The sequence below is a fragment of the Streptopelia decaocto genome (genome assembly GCF_964273445.1).
Source record: "Streptopelia decaocto genome assembly, chromosome: 4".
Taxonomy (NCBI): domain Eukaryota; kingdom Metazoa; phylum Chordata; class Aves; order Columbiformes; family Columbidae; genus Streptopelia; species Streptopelia decaocto.
Window position 1 is genome coordinate 20,721,960 of NC_138658.1, and position 22,148 is coordinate 20,744,107.

Consider the following 22,148-nt stretch of genomic DNA (forward strand, 5'->3'; position numbering starts at 1 on the left):
GGTCCCAATGTGTCTTCCCACAGGGGGGCATCAACTCCCCTGAAGCACTGGGATATTGTCCCTGCATTCCTCGTCTTTCCTTTCATATTCTCGATGTACTGGTGGGGTTGAGGGACATTAAAATTAATAGATGAACTTAATGAACTTAATAAATGCTTATCTTCTTTGATGTCAGTAAATAAGGCAAGAAAATTTCTTCTGAAAATAATTCCTTTACATACAAGCACAGAACAGAGACTAATTCTGAGTCAGTTTTGCTTCTAATGGAAGAACATTAAGTTACGCTATGCCAAATTATTATTTTTCTACACAACCTCTTTTTTCAGCTTTGAAAACTTGCTTCTAGGGGAAGCTGAGGATGTTTTATCTTTGTGAGGTCTGCATAGGTGGCTGTCCAGCCAGTGCTACTGTGCAGTTTGTAAGCAGCTTTTCCACAGCAAACAGACATTTCTGCTCCACGATATATGAAAAGTAGGTGTGTAATTTTCTAGACATACATTTACTGTCCCTGTATGGTACATTTGATTTGTGCATGCACAATAACTGCACTGCTTCTCAAGCACATTAGATCTGCTCATGTGCACTTCCCTGCTGTGTCCATGCATTGGAGCAAACAGTTGCCACATATACTTTCCTAATGCTCTAAACTGTATTTGCATGTATTCCTCTACTGGAAAACTCAGGTGCAAACTTGGTAGCCTTACATGTTGGATGCCTGAGATGTAAATATTAGTACCTTACCTCAAGCTGAATTCAAGCAGCCCACCTTTCTGAAACATGCAGGTTAAGGCCCGAAAACAACCATTCTTCAATATTGCAATGAAATGTAAGACAATATGGAAAACGGTCTAAAATATGAATACTGTTTTCCCACTATCACATTAATCTACTTTCCTCTCATAGTAAAGAAGTGAGAACAGAAACAGCGCTTTAATTGGGATACTCTCTAAATTACTAAAAAAATAGGGATGTTCCACAAAGACTTCTAACACAGCTTTTTATTAAGTGGCATTGTTTCAGTCGTCTTCAAATACAAACCACCATTTTTCAACAGCTTTTTTCTCCCCTCACATCTCTTATTATCTCAGGAGATACCCATTCTAAGTCCACACCTACTCCAAGGTAGAGCATAAAAGGGAATGATTAGGGTGGTCTTTCTGCTGATGTATGTAGCTAACCTGGCAGAGTATACACTATTACATAATTGCACACATCTCAGTATACAAGATACTCAAGTACAAGATGAAAATGCCATTTCTGAAAACATTTCCAACGATCCAGGGCACGCTTGTGAGAAAGTTCATACTCTTTTCCTCCTTTCCCATCTTAATTACCTCCACAAAAATGTCAACTGCATTCGGTAATAGATGAAGAGTAGAAAACTACAATACAGTGAAAACACAGGACTAGGAAAATGCTGTTTCAATGGAAACTAATTTAAATTGCTGTAAAGACTTGCATGTTAACTTCACCTAGAGTAAGTTACTAATCCTGAATGCCAGTTCATTCTAGCTGTTTAGGTATGAGGCAGTGAAACAACCCATGAACAAGAAAAATACACACAGTGGTTCTGTAGTATGTGCTAAATAATCTGAAGCAGAAGGCAGCAACAGCGGTTCTATCTTGCAAGTTCCTGCAGTAGTTCTTTGAAGAAATTCAGACAGAAAATGTACGGATCATACTTTTACATTGAAAAAAGTAAATGGAAGATGTTTCAAACTGGTCATACACAGACACATTAGCTTAAACCTCTCAAAGAAAAAAAAGAAAACCAAACAAAGCCATCTTTGTCTTGCTTACTTGCATCAGATGACAATCACAGTCCATCACAATCAGCTTATACTCAGGTATAATAAACAGTATTGAGGAGGTTATATTTTAATGTGAGAGATGTAATTTGCTGCTGGTAAGTGACAGGTTCAAACCATGCCTGTAAACTCATCATATAACACATTCTCTTTTAGTCGTACTTAGATTAAAAATAATAACACTGAAGGATAGGTTTTGGCTTTCGTATTCACTGCAGGCATTCAAAAAGACACACGGGGAAACTGGATGCATTTCGATTGACTCATCCAGAGGGCTTTCTGGGTGCATCCGAAAAAACAACATGCTCCCATCACATAATGGTGCTCCATTACTTCAGCGCATGTGTGGATATGCATGTCTGTGTAAGAGACAAAGACACAGAAGGAGGAAACTTCTCACCCCATTAGGCACTGAGTGTTTCCAGCAGCTCTGCAAACCATAACAGCAATTTCCCTCCCTGCCCTGCCCCCAGGGTTCATCAAGTCCTTGCACCATCATAAAAGTGGGAAAGCTGTAGAATCACACAATTCGTGCCCTGTTTCTTACACAAGCATCTTCTTGTTGACATCTCAGGTTAAACAGACCTCTGGACTGCTCCAGTACAAGCATTGTTACATTCTGATGTTATGTTCTTCTCTTTTCCTTTGTGGTGAAAAAACTGAAGAAATTCCTGCTTTCACGTATTCTCTTGTATCAAAGGACATAGTATTACAAATTAACTGCCCCAAAACTGTAAACCTAACAGATTTAATAAATCTGAATAATCATTTACCTCAAATAAGTCTGAGAAAACCAGTTTGCTTCCAAATATTTGCCCCAAAACTAAAACAAGTCAAGCCTTCAAAAAATTTAGGCGGCTTATTTCAATATTATGTTCCATTTTTCTATTCCTGGCAATAACCACATTAGGTCTGTAAGGCTAGAACTTTTGCAAGAAAGTTTGCCTTCTCAGATGGTCTAGTCCCCACCTGAAATTCTGAATGTCAGGGCAGTTTAGATAATTGTTCATGATTTTAGGCACCTATCCAAGTCTGTTCCTGTTTGCTTATTAGGATATAAAAAGTTAATTGGAAGGACACACTTTTCCTTAGTGGTAGAAGCAACTGATTGATTACATTATGCGTAATCTCCTATTCACAGAAACAGCAGAACACAGTATTCTACAGGCTGAGATAAAGAGTGTTTGTGTGTGTGTGGCTGAGGGGAAGGGGCACAGCAGGGGAGTAAAATACTAAGAATATCGGTGCACCAGATGAGATGTCAGTGGAATAGAAAGTCATCACAGGATAATGGTCTCCTGCTGCTAAATGAAGGCCAAGGCAAAGCAGATGTTGACTCAGAGCAAAGAAGTTTATTTTTAAAGCACAAGACACTGATCCTGTCGTAGTAGTTACTCTGCTAAACTGCCGGTGAAGTATCATTCATTTCACTTGACAGACATTTTTAAGAAAAGCATTACTTATTCTATGTAATTATTGAGTTGTTATATTTTTATTGACTTAGGGAAAAAAAATTTAAAAACCCCACCAACTTACTGTTATGTCTAAGCAAGCAGAAATGAAACTAGTAGTGAAAGGACAACCTTACTTGAAAATTGCACTGAACTTTCATGGTTCTGCAACTTTCTGACTGAGGCTGGTTTACTAAAAGGTTTCAAGCAATTAAAAGTTATCTAACAGCCCAACTGTCTGACTTTGGCTACATCTACTCTTGTAAAAATCAATCAGTTGTCCTAAGGTGAAAATGTAGGAAGGAAAAAAGAATGTTTCAACAAGGAATCTGATATTTTCACTACATCAAACACTTCTGTTTTTAAAGCTCAGACTAGACTGCCAGTTCTAGGTAGACATCTTGCCTGAAATCTTGGTTCCATTTACATCAGTGGCAATATACCCATTGATCCACAGGGACTAATTATTCCATCCCATTAGTCTGCAAAATAGATGTAGATGCAAAATGGCCAGTGCTTGACATTCTGTCTGCTGCCCACTAATGTGCTTCAGCTTTGCTGTTGGCAAACCATGTCCGTGAGGGATCTAGTTTCTTCTCTCATTTGTTTATGGGCTTTGGCAAATCCTTTAATCCCCAGTTTCTCATTTGTACATAATACAATCCTCTGTCTATCTTTATTTTGGTTACAGGATCTTCAGAGTAGGGACTGTCCTGAACAAAAAATGCATGGAGAGTGGCTTAAATTCTCAGGCACTGATCTCAGCTATTGCCACTGAAACTACTACGCCAAAAGATAATAAAAATATATCCGACACCTCATCCAGTATGCTTGTCTGTTCACTGGCATACTATTGAAAGCAAAGACAAATGAAAGGCCTTGACTGTCACATTTAAAATCTTCTACAGGTTTGGATATGGTTATTTGAAGAATTATCTCAACTTGAGTTATGACTTTCATCAAAACTACATTTGTTTGGAAGAAGAGAACTCCTAGACCAAGATGACAAGAAACTTCCCTGGTAAGTTCCAAACAGCCGTGTTTCAGAAGAATTCTACTCTGGAAGAAACCATCATAACTACAAACTTAAGTGTCTTCTTCTGGGATCCATTAGAAAATCCTTCTTCAGAGATTATATTTAAAAAAAATCATGGATACTTATGAGCAGAGGTCTCCTTAAAAACCAATGCAAACCAGGCTCCCAAGTGTCTATGTTGCTCTAGTAAAACACAGTTACACTTTTAAGTCGCTCAGGTGCTTCAGAATTGTTCGGCTGTGCATCTCTCAATTATAGCTTCCTAAGCATGCCTAAAAAATGTGCTCATCTGTTAAAATTCTCTAACCAATTCAATAGAAGTATCAGGCAAATCAATTTAATCTGGTTTTCATTTTGAATCTGATGTATATTGACCGCCTCTTTACTAAATTAAACATACTGTACTAAATTAAACAACTGTACTATAATTTTCATACTTCTCCCAGCATATTCCCGTTGATCAAAGGACAGTTCAAATGTACACACAGAATGCATGCTCTTACAAAAATCTCAACTGCAAAAAAAAATCAGTATCGCATATAATTAATGTAATTAATTATGTCAGAACTAGTTGGAAACATACACATATTGCAGTGCCAGTAAATTGCAGCTCTAAGAAAAAAATAGTCACTAGTCACAAAATAGTAGCTATATCATTGACCACAGTCAGTTTTTAAATATTATCCGTTTGTGCATTCTGGTCATCAAGAGATGACTAACGATGGATTCATTAAAATGTGTTAGCTAATTCACCTGCTAAACTCACTTTAGTTTCTCAGTCTAGACAGAGCTTTAGTCTGTTAGAATTTTGGTTCGTCCAGCTGCTCTAATTTTTAACTTGTCTATATAGACTGCAGGAACTATCTCACTGGGCACTTTACAGCACCCATCATAGTGTGCAAGTAATTCTGGCTTGTGCATTGAGATACTATTATATTATGAATCATCATTTTTCAGTGCTCCTAACAAAATCTGTATTTGAGTGAGTCCATTTTATTGTTAGGTATTTTGTCTGTTTATTTTATGTTTGTTTTGTTCATTGGTTTTAGTTTGGTTTGTCTTTTTAATACAGATAGGAAAGTAATTCCCTTTTTATTTTTGCAAATGAAATAAAGATGATGGCATGTCTCTTGAAAAATCGATTGGGAATCATCTGTGTAAGAAGAATCATATCAAAAATTACAAAAAGATATTGTATTGTCAATTAGGTAAGCAATCATTAAGAAGGCAGCCATACTTCAGAAATAACCCAACTATATTTTTAAACAGAAGCAGTATGGTACTGTAAAACAAAGAAAGAAAATATAACAGGGTTTCCTCCCTGGGGACAGTGGCAATAATATAAACTTTTCAGGAATGCAATTATTTCAAATGCAAATATTCTCACTGCAGTTAAGGACAGTTCAATAGCTAAATGTTTTAGTCTCCACTTTGTCTTCAAATACATGAGCTATACAATATCCACTGAAGTCCCTGGGAGCTGTGAACATTGATCTGAGAATATAACTAAACCAACTAAGTCTAAAGCTGGGCCAAAAATGTAGTAAGTTTTTGCCAAATATTTGGTGGTGCTGCTGTTGTTGCCATCCACAGCTAGAAGTTCAGAGGCATGCATAAAAGAAAAATAACTAGAACAAGAACTATCATAAAAATTATATGAACTTTGATTCTGAAATTTAGTAGAGATTTATTACTGTAATTTAACACTGGCAATGGATTTGGTTTAACACAAGACATAAAGGTCATTTAATGAGGGCACCCTGCTGGTATAATAGATCGTCGTGTGGCATTGATCCAGCTGGTGGTCTAGATTGAATGGGTTTCCACAACTCCTAGTAACCACTGGTTCTGCCACAATAAAACTTTACTATTTCAATAGGGTGTTTCACTTAGTTTAAATATTTATTTAAACAAAATTGGAGACTATCGGTAGCACCACTGGCAGCTTGAAGCTGGCTTTGCTTGAACGGCTTCGTAACATCTCACTAACTCATAGAATGCAGAACAGCACTTATCTGACAAAAGAAACACGAAAAAATTTCAAGCAGACAAATCTTCTTGGATAAAATAATAAGCAATCAGAATACTAACTTGAAACCTCAACTGGAATGCTCTGGAGTAGTGTCTGGTGTTTAAATTAACCATGCACGGACTTGTGTAAATGTCTGCTGGCATCAACTGTAATCTACATTTGCTTCATAGGCAGCAGGTCAACACCCAAGTACGTACATTCAGATTCTCACCTGCATAAATCATTATCAACTCATGTAAGCTAAGCAAGCTCTGAAAACTCATGCCAGAAGAGCATCTACTCATGAGAATTTTTTTTTAAAAAAAGGACACCGAGTATAAGCAACTGAGATACATATTTTTCTTAAAAAGAATCAAGTATTGCATCCACGCAGAATAGTAAATTGAAGAAGAATTGAATAATTTCAATAACAAAGTATGACCATGAAAACAGGATTAATCTCACCTAATTCCAGCTATCGAAAAATCAGCCACCTGATCTGTCAGCTGGGCTCCTAGTACAATGAGTAGAAGAAATAGGTAATTTCAGATGCAAACCATCTTATCTATCCATGTTTTGCCTTTAAGGTGGGATGGAAATTTGTTAAGTCCTATGGATATCTTACCCCAGAATAGAGAGAATCTTGATAGCTACTAACTTAGCTTTGTTGTCTTAACTTAAAAAATGGCTAAAATCAGAAAAATACCACTCCAAATGTCTAACTTTAGACACCTTGTTGCAAAAATTCTGTATTGGGAAGTTCTGATAGTGTGCAATTTTTCTATTCCTTTGATTGACAAAGAAGAATAAGCACTACATTTAGCCATTGTCCATTTATGAAATGCCACAAGATTAAATTAGGTAATTTTGCTATATTCCAGTTTATAATTTTATGACTGACAACATACTACTTGACAGCATTTAATACTTGGAATAAAATATTATTTTAAGCTTTCTTCCTGATAGCTACAGTAACAGCCGGAAACATGAGATAGAAGCAGAATGTGCATTCATGACTTTTTAAAGCATGTTAAATAATGATAGCATTTGCTAGTATAGCTAAGATACTGTTGCATATTTGCCCCATGTTTCTAGAAAAATGTAACTTTTAAGTTGTGGCACATCATCTACCATGAAAGGACATTAGAGACAGGAAATGGAAAGATATATATAATTTCAATCAATCATTACTCATAAAAGATTTTTGTTTAAGAACCTGAAGAACTTGGTTACAACTGAGAAACTCATTTGTCCTTTAGATATTTCAGATGAACCTTCAAATTACTTTAACATTACCCGGTGATAACAGGAATGAAAAAATACTTTAAAATCAAATTGATTTTTTCGCAGACATTAAACTGAGATATTAGTACTAGTTAACACAGATGAAGTAAAAATGTTTTAAGGATGAGTGTTTTTATCAGTAGAAGACTTCAGATTATATCTAAAATGTATTACTTAAATGCTACTTAATTTAGTTTCTAGTTAAACACCATTTTCTACTGTAGTCAACTTACGCAGTATAGGTAAAAGTTGGCTGTCTTCTGAAACCTCCTTTTTGGAAGTGGCTTTGAATCCCCTTTGCTCTTGTCCACCTCAGTCATGTTCCCTTGTCATGAGAGATTCATGGGGCTGTGCCAAAGAACAGCAAATCCCTCATCATTGATTCCCTGGTTATTCTATACGTCATTCTGCAGGTAACCCCTGCAGATGTTATTAAAAAACAAACAACTAAACAAAATGTTTAAGAATTCGTGATTGGAAAGACTAAGAGGGACAAAAGGATTTCAGGGTTAAAAATCACTCCGGGAATTACATGTCACTGTCCAAGCTGCACAACAGAATTAACTGATTGAACCATCACTCACCAGGTGCATAATATTACACGTAAAGCATGAGATAAGATGATGGGCAACGAGTTCACATTTTGCGTATAGCTGATTGCAAGCGAGAACTTCATTGAACACTCACAAAAGTGAAGGGGGGTACACACACAAGCAGGAAAGGGACAGAGCGAGCACACACAGAGCCTCATTCAGGTGACTCTGAGGGGTTGGTGGAAAGCCTGGTGAATGCAGATTTCACCATCTGGAAATGAAGCTGCTATATGTTTACTAGAGTTCTAACAAAGAAGATTGATCATTTCCAGATTTCCCATTTGGTTGGGATGGATTAACATCTGGAGAAAAGAAAAGCCGTCTTAGCTCTTCTAGAAATTTCTAATAGTTATATGGATTTATTGAAGCTTGCAAAGTCCTGGGATATCAGAGATTTCAACTGCTGACCAAGTCTTTGCACTTCCTAGACAGTGAAATTAAGTCAAGAGGATTTTGCTTGTTCTTAGTGAAATAGTTACTGCTCCTACATAGAATGATAGCATATATCTGACTTTGAGAAGTTTATGTTAGATACTTGTTCAAGAAAAAGTCTCATAACATCTGTGCTTTTGTCCAAATCAGTTTCAGTGAAAGCAATGGTGGGGAATTTTTTATACGAGAGACAGTCAAGTCTCATCACTATCAGTCTGTTAGGTTTTGTTGCGATCTCTTTTGAGTAACTGTTCAGAGTTCTACATGACAATTATTCACAAATTATAAATATTTAAAGAATCAAGTACGTACTTATTATCATTGATACCATGGATTAATGACTTGTGTATCAAAGTCTTTTTGGACAGAAGAGTTAGCGCTAATAAAAACTAAAGATTTGCATTTTTATTTAGCCATTAAGCAAACTACCTATTTTGTAGATTGCTTTACTTAACATCATTATGAGTATGAATCACAAGAAGACATTTTTCTGAAAAACTCTGTTTCAGATATTTTTCCTAGTATAATCTGGAATACTCCTTGCACATGAATGAGAATCTGTGATGGTTTTGGACAAGCTTTATGGCTCACCTCCTTTATTTCAGAATTATTATTTTTTTTTTTTAAAGATGGAAGACATTTCTTATGAGAAAGCATGAACGTAAAAGCTAATGTATTGATGGAAACAAATGAAAGTTATTTTGTAAAGAAAATGGGACATCATTTTTAGAAATTAGAGAGAGATTCTTATCTTCAGTCTGATTAGGAATTGCCTCTATAGATTTCACGGGAAAAAAAACCCATAGCTTTTATAAGCTCTAAATCAGTAGTTTGTTTGTACTCAGGAAAGTGATTTAGTACATGTTTAACTTTAGACACATGCTTAAATGCCATTGATTCAGATGGAAATAAAGCAGATGTGCTTGGAGTTGATCACATGCTTAAATAGTGCTGAATTAGGGCCTTTATACTTTTCAAGTTCAATATACCAAATGTTAATTAATCCTCACTGCACTTCTCAAGGAATGTCTCATTACTAAATGCAACTAGTGGGAGTGGAGATTGCCTAATAACTCATGTAGTAACTAATTAGTTTGTGCTACAAAATGTAACTGCAGACCTCCTAAGCTGTCTCATTTTTCTTGCACTGCAGAATTGTGGATAGGAAGAAGGTGCTAATGGTAAAAAAATAGTTTCTTGTCAATAGGATAACTCCACTGAATGCTTCTGTGTTTGTGTGTGCATTCATAGTAGGCAGCCCATATTTCAATCATTGTTGCTGATACACTGAGAATGAGAAAATAAATACATGCACTGTATAGGCAGAATGTATAAAATATAAATAGGAGGCGAGGAAGAATGATAGGGAAGAGAATTTGATAGCACACTACAAAAAACTAAAGCCTCATTATTGTGGAAGTGTCTAAAACAGCTAGATTCTGGCAGTAAAATCTTTCAGACCTTTTAAAACAAATAATTATAAACAACAGCTTGTGAAGCATTTAATTGAAACTTGCCATTACTTCATAAGCACAGTTCACGTAATAGAGTAGGAGGGCATGTCCATCACGTCGAGCTGAGTAAAAACGAGGGTCTTTATATTTTAGGTAGTTCATGGTCAACACAGTTAAAACTCCAAACCAAAGACAACCAGGCTTTCACCAATCCCACAACAAGTTTTCAGGGTTGATTTCATTAACAAATATACATATGCCTGCAGCTAGATATTTCAGTTAGTTGACTCAATCAAGAACAGATTAAGCTTTATAGTTCTAGTACAAGACATATCAGACTTAAACTGATTCTGTAAGGTCATTTTCTACAACGCTTTGATAACACACCACTTTATTACTAGATCTACATAGTCCCGCCTTCATCTAATCCCTCCTTACATCAGAGTTTGTCAGTAATTAACATTGCCATAGGTAAAGGTCTTTCAGGATTCATCAATACCAGAGGGAAGCCATATTCAGCCTCCTTTGCACAGAGAAAAGTCTGTCTGAAAGTGCTGGAACATCTGACTTCCCTCTCTCTCCCCAGTAATTTAAAGAATGGATTTGAAAAACATTAATGGAGAGTATTTTAAAATTAATAGCTCAGTTCCCTTATAATTTTTCTTCCCCTCATCCCAAACAGTCTTAATGTGCATGAGGTTTCTAAAGAAAATACCAGCACACAGCCTTATTTACTTCGAAAAGCAAGAATCTGATGTGGAATAAAGCATTCATTAGAAACGGGACACCATGAGGAGCTAGACTGCTTTTACTTATACTCCTAAAGTTTCTTTAAACATGTGCTACCTAAATTCATTTTTCCATACTCACTCTGTGCTACATCCTTCTGACAAAACACCCTCCATGACAGCTCCCTTTAACAGGTTCTGTCGCAAAAAAAAGCAAAAAGCAGCCTTCCTTAGGAATCTCTAGTGCCAATACTGAAAATGTGACTATAGACAAGAAATCTGTTGTCTGATTTATATTTCCTGGTGTAAACTGGGGTAAAAGGTTTCCCAATGCCAACGGGTTGGCTCATTGGAATAAACATAGTGGTCAGTGGCTTGAACCTCCTGTGGCCAAGTGTGTCATTAAAACTTGGTGGTCCATGTGTAAGGTGAAACCACGGCCACATAAACACATATGCCATTTCCCACACGTCCAAAGGAATGCTAGAACCTCCTACTTCCCCACTGAGTGATGCTGTTTTGTGGGCACTGGGACCTGGGAAGCAAGCGTAACAGGCTGCCTTTTTGCTCCCTTCAGTATAAAATTCGATCGCTCCCCAGAAATACTTCTGAGGTAGTGCAAATAACCAAATGGAGCATCAAAGATCATTTCCACAGCAAAAATGGCTGATTAAACTGGATCACACCAAATACAAGATTTCCCTCCAAGGCATGTTCCTGGATAAACACTTCTCCATCAGTGAAACAGAACATTTAACACAGAATCACAGAATAGTTTGGGTTGGAAGGGACCTTCAAGGTCATCTAGTAAACATGAGAATTGTACCATTAAACCACAAACTCTTGATGATCCTAATTTTAACTGTCATTTGACATCAAGGCCAGAACACCAAGATTGGAAAAAGGAGGTGACTGGTGACAGCCAACATGGCTTCACTAAGGGCACTGGACTAGCTCGATTGTTGGGCTGAGGCCAACTATATGAGGTTTAACAAGGCCAAGTGCCGGGTCCTGCACTTGGGTCACAACAACTCAGGCAATGCTACAGGCTCGGGGAAGAGTGGGTGGAAAGCTGCCTGGCAGAGAGGGATCTGGGGGTGCTGATTGACAGCCGGCTGAACACGAGCCAGCAGTGTGCCCAGGTGGCCAAAAAGGCCAACAGCATCCTGGCTTGTATCAGAAATAGTGTGGCCAGCAGGACTAGAGAAGTGATTGTGCCACTGTACTTGACACTGGTGAGGCCCCACCTTGAATCCTGTGTTCAGTTTTGGGCCCCTCATCATAAGAAGGACATTGAAATACTAGGGAGAGTGCAGAGGAGGTGACAAAGCTGGTCAGGGGCCTGGAGCACAAATCTGATGAGGAGCGGCTGAGGGAACTGGGGCTGTTTAGCCTGGAGAAAAGGAGGCTGAGGGGAGACCTTATCGCTGTCTACAACTACCTGAAAGGAGGTTGTAGCATGGAGGGTGTTGGTCTCTTCTCCCAAGTAGCAAGTGACAGGACGAGAGTAAATGGCCTCAAGTTGTGCCAGGGCAGGTTTAGATTGGATATTAGGAAAAAATTATTCACAGAAAGGGTTGTCAGGTGTTGGAACAGGCTGCCCAGGGAGATGGTGGAGTCACCATCCCTGAAGGTGTTTAAAAGGCATTTAGACGAGGTTCTCAGAGACATGGTTTAGTGCTAGAGTTAGGTTACAGTTGAACTTGATGATCCTGAGGGTCTCTTCCAACTGAATGATTCTATTATTCCTGACAAATTTGGTGGCCTCCTATGACAGGGTTACAGTGTTGGTGGATAATAAAGAGCAATGGATGTCACCTACCTGGATTTGTGGAAAGCATTTGATACTGCCCTGCACAACATCCTTGTCTCTAAATTGGAAAGACCTGGGTTTGATGGATGGACCACTCGATGGATAAGAAATTCGCAGGATGGTCGCACGCAAATAGCTTGATGTCCAAATGGGGACCAGTGATGGGTGGCATTCCTCAGGGGTTGGTATTGGGACCAGCACTGTTTAACATCATTGTTGGCAACATGGACAGTGGGACTGAGCACACCCTTAGCCAGTCTGCTGATGACACCAAGATGCGTGGTGTGGTCAACACGCTGGAGGGAAGGGATGCCATCCAGAGGGATCTTGACAGGCTGGAGAGGTGGGCTCGTGCAAACCTCGACCAAATGCAAGGTCCTGCACATGGGTTGGGGCGATCCCAAGCACAAATACAGGCTGAGAGGAGAATGGATTCAGAGCTGCTCCGAGGAGGAGGACTTGCGGGTGTTGCTTGATGAAAAGCTCAACATGACCCAGCAATGTGTGTTTCGCAGCCCAGAAAACCAACTGTATCCTGGGCTGCATCAAAAGAAGCGTGACCAGCAGGTTGAGGGAGATGACTCTCTCCCTCTGCTCCACTCTCATGAGACCCCACTTGGAGTACTGTGTCCAGCTCTGGGGCACCCAACATAACAAATACGTGGAGCTGTTGGAGCAAGTCCAGAAGTGGGTCATGAAGATGATCAGCGGGCTGGAACACCTCTCCTATGAAAACAGGCTAAGAGAGTTGGGATTGTTCAGCCTGAAGAATAGAAGGCTCTAGGAAGACATTATAGCAGTTTTCCAGCACATAAAGGGGACCTAGAAGAAAGCTGGAGAGGGAGTTTTTACAAGGCTATGTGGTGATAGGGCAAGGGGTAATGGTTGCCCAGAGAAGCTGTGCATGCCCCATCCCTGGGAGTGTTCAAGGCCAGGTTGGACAGGGCTTTGAGCAACCTGGTCTAGTGGAAGGTGTCCCTGCCCATGGCAGGGGGGTTGGAACTAGATGATTTTAAAGGTCCCTTCCAACCCAAACCATTTTATGATTCTATGACATCGCCACAGGATCAAGGCCAGGTTTAATCTAAGAGTAGTACCCATCCTTGTAAAACACTTTGGTGCAATGACACAGAAACAACAATGTACTACAAAACAAAATAGAAAGCTGATGCAGCAGTAACTAGTCCTTTTCCAAAGAAAACCTATGAAGTTTCTAATTGGCTAGCTGCTTGCTTATCATTGCCTTCAACTCTAATATATTAGTTACTTAACAGGCACTATCAAATCAAGTATCATAGTCAAGAACCCTGGTAGGGGTAGGGTTGAAGTTTAGAAAAGAGTTAAGTCTTGCTCTAGTTCTTGCTGATTGCAAGAGTTGTTCCCTCTTCTGCCAGGAATGGATGGAATACTGAAAATGACAAGAAATAATCCAGAAAAAAACCCAAACAGAAGAAAATATGACAAAAAATAATTAAACAGAAATAAAAATATAAAACTGTGTTGGCAGAGCTGTAGGAAGAGAGACCAGCACACACTTTATTAGTTCTTGGCACATGCAGCCCTGCTCCCCAGAGATCTAGAGAAACTGTTTTCAGAATGAGAGTGAAAAAAGATGGGGCAACATCCCCAGTGGCAATTTTGGGATGACTTTTCTAGAGCTTACACGGGTTTCTCTGCCTGGGAACAAGTTTTGCTCAGAAGGGCCTTTAATTCCACTAAAATTCTGCCACGCAGTACCTCAAACCTGATCTGATAGTGCTGCCTGTAGAATTATCTAGGCAGTAGCTATGCATCTCATTTAGGATAATAATTTCATCTGTAGTCCCTTTAGAGGCATCAATTGCAGCAAAAGCCTGCTTTTCTTTGACTCTCCAGCAAGCCAAAAAGAAACAACAACCTAGTGGCAGAATTATCCCAAAAGTATTTACATGCTGATATATTTTAAGAATTCTAATTATTTATTTTAGAATGGCTCTTTGTTCTAATTTTCCTAATTTGGAATGGTCTTTCGTTAATGCTTTAGAAGTCATATGCTGTAGTAAGGCCCAAAATAATGTTTAATATGTATCTTAAAAGCTGCAGTGAGTGGTGCAAAGTAAACACTTATGTTTTGATTAGCTCCATTCCATGCTATGTGTCAGAACAAAAACTCTTCAAAACATTGGCCCTACTGTATTGTAGGACCTATGCATAATTATTTCAAAACACACAGAAAGTGGCACACAGAAAAGTAACGAATAAAATATGCAAAAAAAAAAATCAAGAGAAGTTTTAGATATGACAAACAAAGCTCTTTCTGTAGGACTAACTTCTTTTAAACCCAACATATTTATAAGGGTACACTGCTTTAAAAAAAGAAAGAAGCTGTATATAAACTAGATAGCATACATAGCTGCTCTGTTTAGAAAACAGCAAAGTACCATGTAAAAAACTCTCTGTTTAGTCAGCCCACCCACTATGAAAGGAAAAAAAAAAAAAGCTGACATTTAGAAAACAGGATATACTGAGCAGTTTTCACAATTGTGCCCAGCAAATCTAATAGAGCTTTTTGTGCAAATTCGACAGCATGGGCCCAATCCTGCAAGCTTCCACCTATTGGGAATGAAAGGTGTTCGGGAAAAAAATTAAAAGAGCATTGTAAGCCCAATCTTCTTTACAATATGACCTTTAAAAGAAACACTAGTTATCAATGAAACAGGAAATCAAACAGTAAGTGTGAGGCAAATATCAAAACAATCTCACCTTTTGGAAGAGTGATCTTTTCAGTCCTACTATAGATATGACAAAATATTGTTACTGACAGACCAAAAGAGAGGTTAAAAGACCTGTAAAGCCCAAGTAAGTACATACAAACATGAGAAGAGAATCCAAGTACTGTTAAGTGAAATTTTCAGAGCACAGATTTTTTTTTTTTTTTTTTTAAGTGTTTGGTAAATGTGAAACACAATGAGGTCCAGATGCCGATTTGAGCCGTAGAGCTTAACGCAAAGCAAATACTGCACAGAATTATTCTGTGCGTCACTTTCTCCACAGGGCTGGCTGCCGCAGGGGCAGCCCGCGGGTGCTGCTTCGGGCAGTCTTGATCTGGCTGTGAGGTCAGCAGTCTGATGTTGCCATGAATTAAAGCACGTCACAGTTTGGCTGCACATGATCTCCTGAGCGCAGGTATCCTGTGTGTGACATTCCACCTCCGAAACCACATCAATATACACAGTCTGTCAAGTTTCAGACTTTCAACAGTCACGAAGTCTGTATTTACACACACACATGTATACATACATGCATTTCTGGTTGAAAATACTGCAATATGGAGAACGTCTATTGTTTGGGGGGGAGGAAGGCAATGTCACTCTTTATGTAGCCAATCCAAAATCGTTCCTAAGGACTGGGCCTACCTTTGACTCCGCTCCTGGCTTGTCTGCCTGCATTCCTTTCCCCCTGCCCCCAGCCTCTAGTACTTGGCAGCTTGACCTAGAAGGTTAATAGGAACATGCATATGCAACTAATAATGCTGAGCTTATGTATACAAAGCCCTCCCTAGTCTCCACTGAGCCAGCTAAGGAGCTCTCAGCTCCTCATCACTGTCCTCCAAAAGAGTCTAATCAGACCCTAAGATTGGGTAGCAGCGATGCTCGTCTGGGCCCTCCAGCCTGTTCTCCTCTATGTGAGATGGGTTAATTTAAACAGCAGGTCTCTTCTATCTCCCTCAGACCTACGAATGATAAAGGGCATACTCAACAGATAAGGAACAGCTTTAAACATTGCAGAAACATAAACAAAACTTAAACTGCAAGCTGAGTGATTTTTTTTTTAAACTGTACACAGTCCAACAGAGCCATCCTATGCTAAAAATTCCAATATACAATTCCTGTAAAAGGCAAAATCCAGTGCCAAGGAGTCTCCCCTTGAGTATTCACTGAACCTTACTAACTAGACAGCAGTTGAAGGGGGTTCTGCTGGGGCACTCACAAAACCAGCCCTTGTACAGATTTGTGTCAGCCTCGCATCCCAGGAACAGAGTAGTCTCGGAAAACAGCAGCACGCTGTCAAGCCAACGGCAGGCCCAGCAATTCCGCTCCTGACAGGTTAAAACAGTGCTCATTGTCTGAGCAGCAAGCCAGGAAAAACTTCCACAGATGAGACCAGTGGCTGAACTTCAAGGAACAGAGGAGGTTACGCTGAGGAATCCACCGCTTCTTTTCTCCTTCTGGGAGGGAAAAGAAGGTTGGAGCTGTTGTGGAGTCTCGCAGGGAGAGTAACAAAATGAAGGAAGCTTCCCTTGAGCTCCTTCTCATCCAAAATTATAGTGGTTCTCTCGCTTAGTTTCTTTTAATACTGCTGAAAGACAAAAATTACTCTAAAAGCAAATGTCTTCCCTTTGTCTTCTGAACAGAGGTAGATGATTTAACTCTTTGAACTCAACTAACTGCAAGATCAAGGGTACATTCAGTAAGAATGTGTTTGCTAAGCTTTAAATCACCTTATTTTGGGGAATCTTAAATTCAAATTATAAATTCAATAAGGACAGAAAGAGTACACACACAATTTTCATTAGTGTCTCTCCAAGTTTAATAGGATATATCATCCTTCTCTTGTTCAGTTAATGGGCACTTAGTATCTGTATGTCCCACCAAGCAGATGTACCTCAGACAGTGAGATGCATTACAAGTGACTGAGTTCTATTAGAAAGCCTTAAGCCATTAAAAATGCTGTCAAAATATATAAACTTTTTAGATGCATAAGCTATTGTTTCCACAATGAAATCTTCTAAAATTTTTCAGAAACAGACATCCAACAATTAAAAACTGGAATTCATTAATGTAGGGTTCAGATAACAAGTCTGACCGTCAATATTTGTCATCTACACTTGCCCTGGAAGAAGCAATGGCACTTCCATTAAAAACTGTAATTGAAAATGTTCAGAATTTTCATGACTCACTTCATGCTTCTTCAACTGAATCTTTATCATACTTGAAGACATGCACATTTGGAGTTTGGTCTAAATGTGGCAGAACTGAGAGCAAACAAAACTAATCCAAGTGTTATTGAATAATGATATACAGGAAGAGAAGATGAGCAGATGATTAAATCCTTGTTTTTTTTCCTGGAGTCTCAAAGACTGCAAACTTCAGGAAACTTCTGCTGCTTTTTGGTTAGTGGACAAACTCCAGGTATAGAAAATTGCTAAATCCATGCTCCTGTTCTCATTAACAACTTCTCTTTTAGAGTTATAAAGAGTTCCTTGGCAGTACCAGAAGGGAGAGATAAGTTCTGTTCTTTGCCTATGCCATATCTAGAACCATTATAGAAAGTGGTAAGACATGTTTCTTTTGCCTCCTCTGCCAAATTCTATGGTTACTCCCTGTCTGTAAACCGATTGGGTCATTGTTATCTATGCAACTGTACTTGTATATGTTGAATTAAATGACTAGCACAGTAAAGAACTTGCAGTCTGGCAACTGGATTGAACGGGGTGGCTAACAGCAGGCAATATATGTCAGAAACTGTACATTATCTTAAAACAGAGCCTTCAAAATGTCTTGCACAAAACCAGGTAAAGGTGCAATACCATTATCAATGAAAAGCAAAGTAGAATCTATTCACTCTGAAACCTGATAAAGTCTCACTAAATGTAAGGACTATCATTCTGTATCTTTGTTAAATGTGGTCTTAAAAATATTTACTAAATGGCTAACCACGAGACTAAACACAAGCATTACCACCATTGTAAATCAAGATCAAGGCAGTTTCATGCCAGGCAGGGAGGCAGTTGATAATTTAAGAAGAGTGCTACAGATATTATGAGAGGTGAGAGATGATGACGATCCCATTGCTGCTTTTTCGTGAGATGCTGAAAATGTATTTAATAGGGTAGGATCAAATGCTGATATCTACAATATGCCTCTTGCAAGTTTTGTTTTGGATTAAAACTCAGAAATCTAATTAAAACAATTTACTTTCACCCATTAGCCTTAATCCTTATGAATGGCTTACTGTCTTCTCTGGTTATTTTACCAAGAGGCACTCGAAAATGATGTCCCCCCTCTCCTGTCCTATTTTGCACTTGACCTTGAACCTCTGGTCATTTCCTGCATTTTTATTCTGAAAAAAGTATTTGGCATCCAGAAACTATTGGTATGTGTAGGTGACATCCAGACAGTTATTAAAAGGCATTTTCAAAGAACAAGAAGACTTCTGAAGAAAAAGTTCGGTTTCATTTTCATTTACAATAGTATCCTCTTTCATTCCCTTGTAAGACCAACCTATAGCTCTATTACAGTGCACTGGTGCACCAGAGCCATAATATCTAAAATATCGAAGTATCTAAAATTTTGTCTAGACACACAAATAGCTGCTTTGCAGGACTGCAGATTAGGGCCTAACTCCCACTGAGATCAATTAGTGTTAAGAACTTTGCTTGCTTAGGGTTTTTTTAAAAAAATGTAGTAGATGCCCAAAATTTTAAAAATATGGGTTACTTCTCTAAGAATCAGGTCTATCACAATTTAATAGTTCAAAGAAATAAAGCTCTGCCAACTGCACAATGACATTCCTAATTCTAAGCACTTAGCTTTTAATCTTCAATAAATTTTCCGAAGTGTAAAATGCTTACAAGCAAATTTGGAACTCAAACAAAAGGAAGAGAGATATACAACAAATGATAAAAGCACAGAAAATCATTTAAAAGGTTTCAAAACTAAGATCCTCTGAACTGTAGCCTTTCAAAGAGACTGTTAACACTAAGAAGCTTATATAGAGACAGCTTAAGTTCTTCTTCATTTGCAAGCAATATACAGTTCATCCATTTGTTCTAAAGAAACAAAATATACTTCTAGGTGAATAAATTCACACCCCTGGGAAGTACGTGAACTGTTGTTTCTGTACCTGGCTTACCCAGGTTCCTACTCTGTCATCAAAGAAGAAACTCATCTAACTAAAAAGATGTTTCCAACTAAATCCCTAGTAGCACAGTTACAGACATGAAAGGAGAAAAAAAGAGGATTCAGATTGTATGATATACCTCAATCCAGGGTGACCCACAGATTTCTTAGGGGAGGGTTATAAGTCTCCCAATGCAAATTCTACTCATTCTAAAGAACAAAACAATTAAAGGCTTTGCCTTTGTAAAGGCTACTGCAATACTGTTTCAAAAGACAGCCTTCTATCCATTACTAATCTCAATATATAATCATGAAAGGGCCTTCTTGGCAACATAATTTTACCTGCTTGCAGCAGAAAATATATTTTAGATTATGAAGAATTTTTCAATGTTGCCTTATTTTTAGATTTCTAGCAGCAACATTCAGATTGGTTTTTGGCAAAGGTCTTGGCCAGGTTTCAAAGTCTACTGAGCCAGTATATACAAAAATCTCACCTATGACCAAGCAAAAGACACAGCTGATTGGGCTTTATGACTCACTCAATGGATCTGTGCACGTCAGAGACTGTCAACAGCTTTGAAAATATCAGTAATCCATGTACAGTAGCATTTCCAGCTTTTAAGAAAAACAAGACTCACTCTTTGGTAAAACTGAGAAAACTGGATGTTGTTGAAAGAAATGTCCTTGAAAAATCTTTAAACACCAAGAAAACTAAATTAAAAACTGAACAAAGATATTATTGCTGAATATTTTCTTCATTAGGAATAATGTTTAAACCCTGTCACCATACTGGAAAGTCAAGCCCACCAGTATGCGCTTTTGCCCTCACGGGCACTCACTGCTACTCTGCCTACCAAGCATCAGCTCAGTAGGATGCACATGGTTGACTTTTGTTTCTTTCTGCCATTTTAAAATTATTAAACTCTTTATAAAACCTTACCTCACTTGACATATTTTTCTCTCTGTGCATACATCCAGCTAGACAAAAAAATACAGATAGGTTTCTAGGTAAAAGCCACAGAATTCCTGAGGTTGGAAGGGACCTCTGGAGGACACCGTGCTCAGAGCAGGGTCACCTACAGCAGGTTGCCCAAGACCATGTCCAGTTGGGTTTTGAGTGTCTTCAAGGACAGAGACTCCACATTCTCTCTGGGCAACCTGCACTAGCATGTGAGTGCTCTCATGGTAAAAAACAAACAGACAAATAACAAGAAAAAACCCCAAACCAACATCCCCCTCCCAAACCAAAAAAAGCCACAACACTATTTCAAAAGTAAACCATATATTATGATCTTTCTTCCACTAAAAGAAAAAAATTACAAACTGTGTGTGACTACTTATTAAGCACATGCAAATAGGAGTACCTAGACACCTGCATATACACAATTGTCTTCTGTATTAAAGAAAAAAAAATCAATAGGAAATTGTCCATTCATTTAAAACCTTTTCTCTCCAATGTTCACAGAATCACACGTGTTCACAGGTATACATGTATCCAATGTTGTCCTAAGGCAGGACAGAGACAAGACGGGAATATGTATCAGTATATATTTCAACATAGAAAACATGTTAAAAACAGCTGCGCACTGTATCTTCTTGAGAACAGAAACTGTATATCCTGCTGAGCTGAAATATAATATATTTAGTGTAATATCTGACATTGTGCTATTCAATATATGAACTTCTATTATCATACACATTTTCAAATATTCTTCTTGTGACTGGGTGTACAGCATATTTATTAGCTAATATATCAAGTGCAATGCATATAATTCTGTATCTAGAAATTGATTTGGTAAGTTCCATTTTGAACAGGGCAGAATGGGCAGAATAATGATTTATGCATGACACATTTCACTACAACATAGGAAAAGAACAGTTTTCAACAAAGAAAAATAGGTGAATCCCTCTTCTTAGGAAACATGCCATTGTTTTCTTAAATTTTTAGATGGAGCACAAGAAAATGTAATTTTTAAGTCTCAGCTGATGTTTGCCATCACTGCTGTAAACCCCAGGTTCATGTTTATCGAGCACAACAGCAATCTCTCTCTTAAGTTTTTACTTGTTGGTAGTTGTCCTCCCCTTCCCTTAAGGCCCTGAAATATGTGACCTTGCTCTGCTCTGAACTGGTCTGCATTTAGAAGCTCTGAGAAAGATCACATTTTCTCAGTAGTGTCATATCAGGGAGCTTGGCTAGAGGCTTTTTGAAAGAGAAGATACCCAATTCCCACTGATTTTCTACAGCACTTATTCTTAGGAAAACCTCCGTTCTTGCATATACTTTCTAGCAACGACTGCTTTATACACTCTAAGTCTCTACCTACTGCTGCAGATAGTCCTCATGACTTGAACACCCACAATGATTTTCTCTGACTACTTTTGTGTAAAGGTTATAATAAATTTCACCTGTTCAAATCCAACACTCTGACATTTATTGTTGCCAAAAAGTTCAAATGTCTTTTCAGCCAATAATAATACTGGCATCAGCTGCCAAGTCCTTTCCTTTGTGGACTTTTGCCCATTTAAACTAATGGTGTCTTATTTGTTTTATGACTGTATTTTTTTCTAGTAGCTGCTCTTCTGTGAATCCTTCTCTTGGCTACAAAAGTCATACACCAATCTGGAGGACACCTGTTTTTTAGTACTTGCTGCCAGAC

At 38.3% G+C, this 22,148-nt stretch overlaps 1 protein-coding gene across 14 annotated transcripts in view; it reads left to right on the plus strand.

The window, feature by feature from the left end:
- Nucleotides 1–22,148, plus strand: part of LOC309439461 (uncharacterized protein) — a 39,590-nt gene that overhangs the window by 5,747 nt on the left and 11,695 nt on the right. For 3 of the 14 annotated variants that reach the window (XR_014184000.1, XR_014184001.1, XM_082052070.1), the window contains one exon: nucleotides 3,951–5,113. Coding sequence is in view for 5 of the 14 variants with exons in the window: in XM_082052070.1 (XP_081908196.1) it covers nucleotides 3,951–4,116 (166 nt within the window). In the remaining 9 variants the exon portion in view is untranslated. Of the gene's footprint in view, nucleotides 1–326; nucleotides 476–3,950; nucleotides 5,114–17,836; nucleotides 18,215–22,148 lie in introns of those variants that run through there. The other 11 variants (XR_014183997.1, XR_014183999.1, XR_014183995.1 and 8 more) reach the window with 8 other exon arrangements.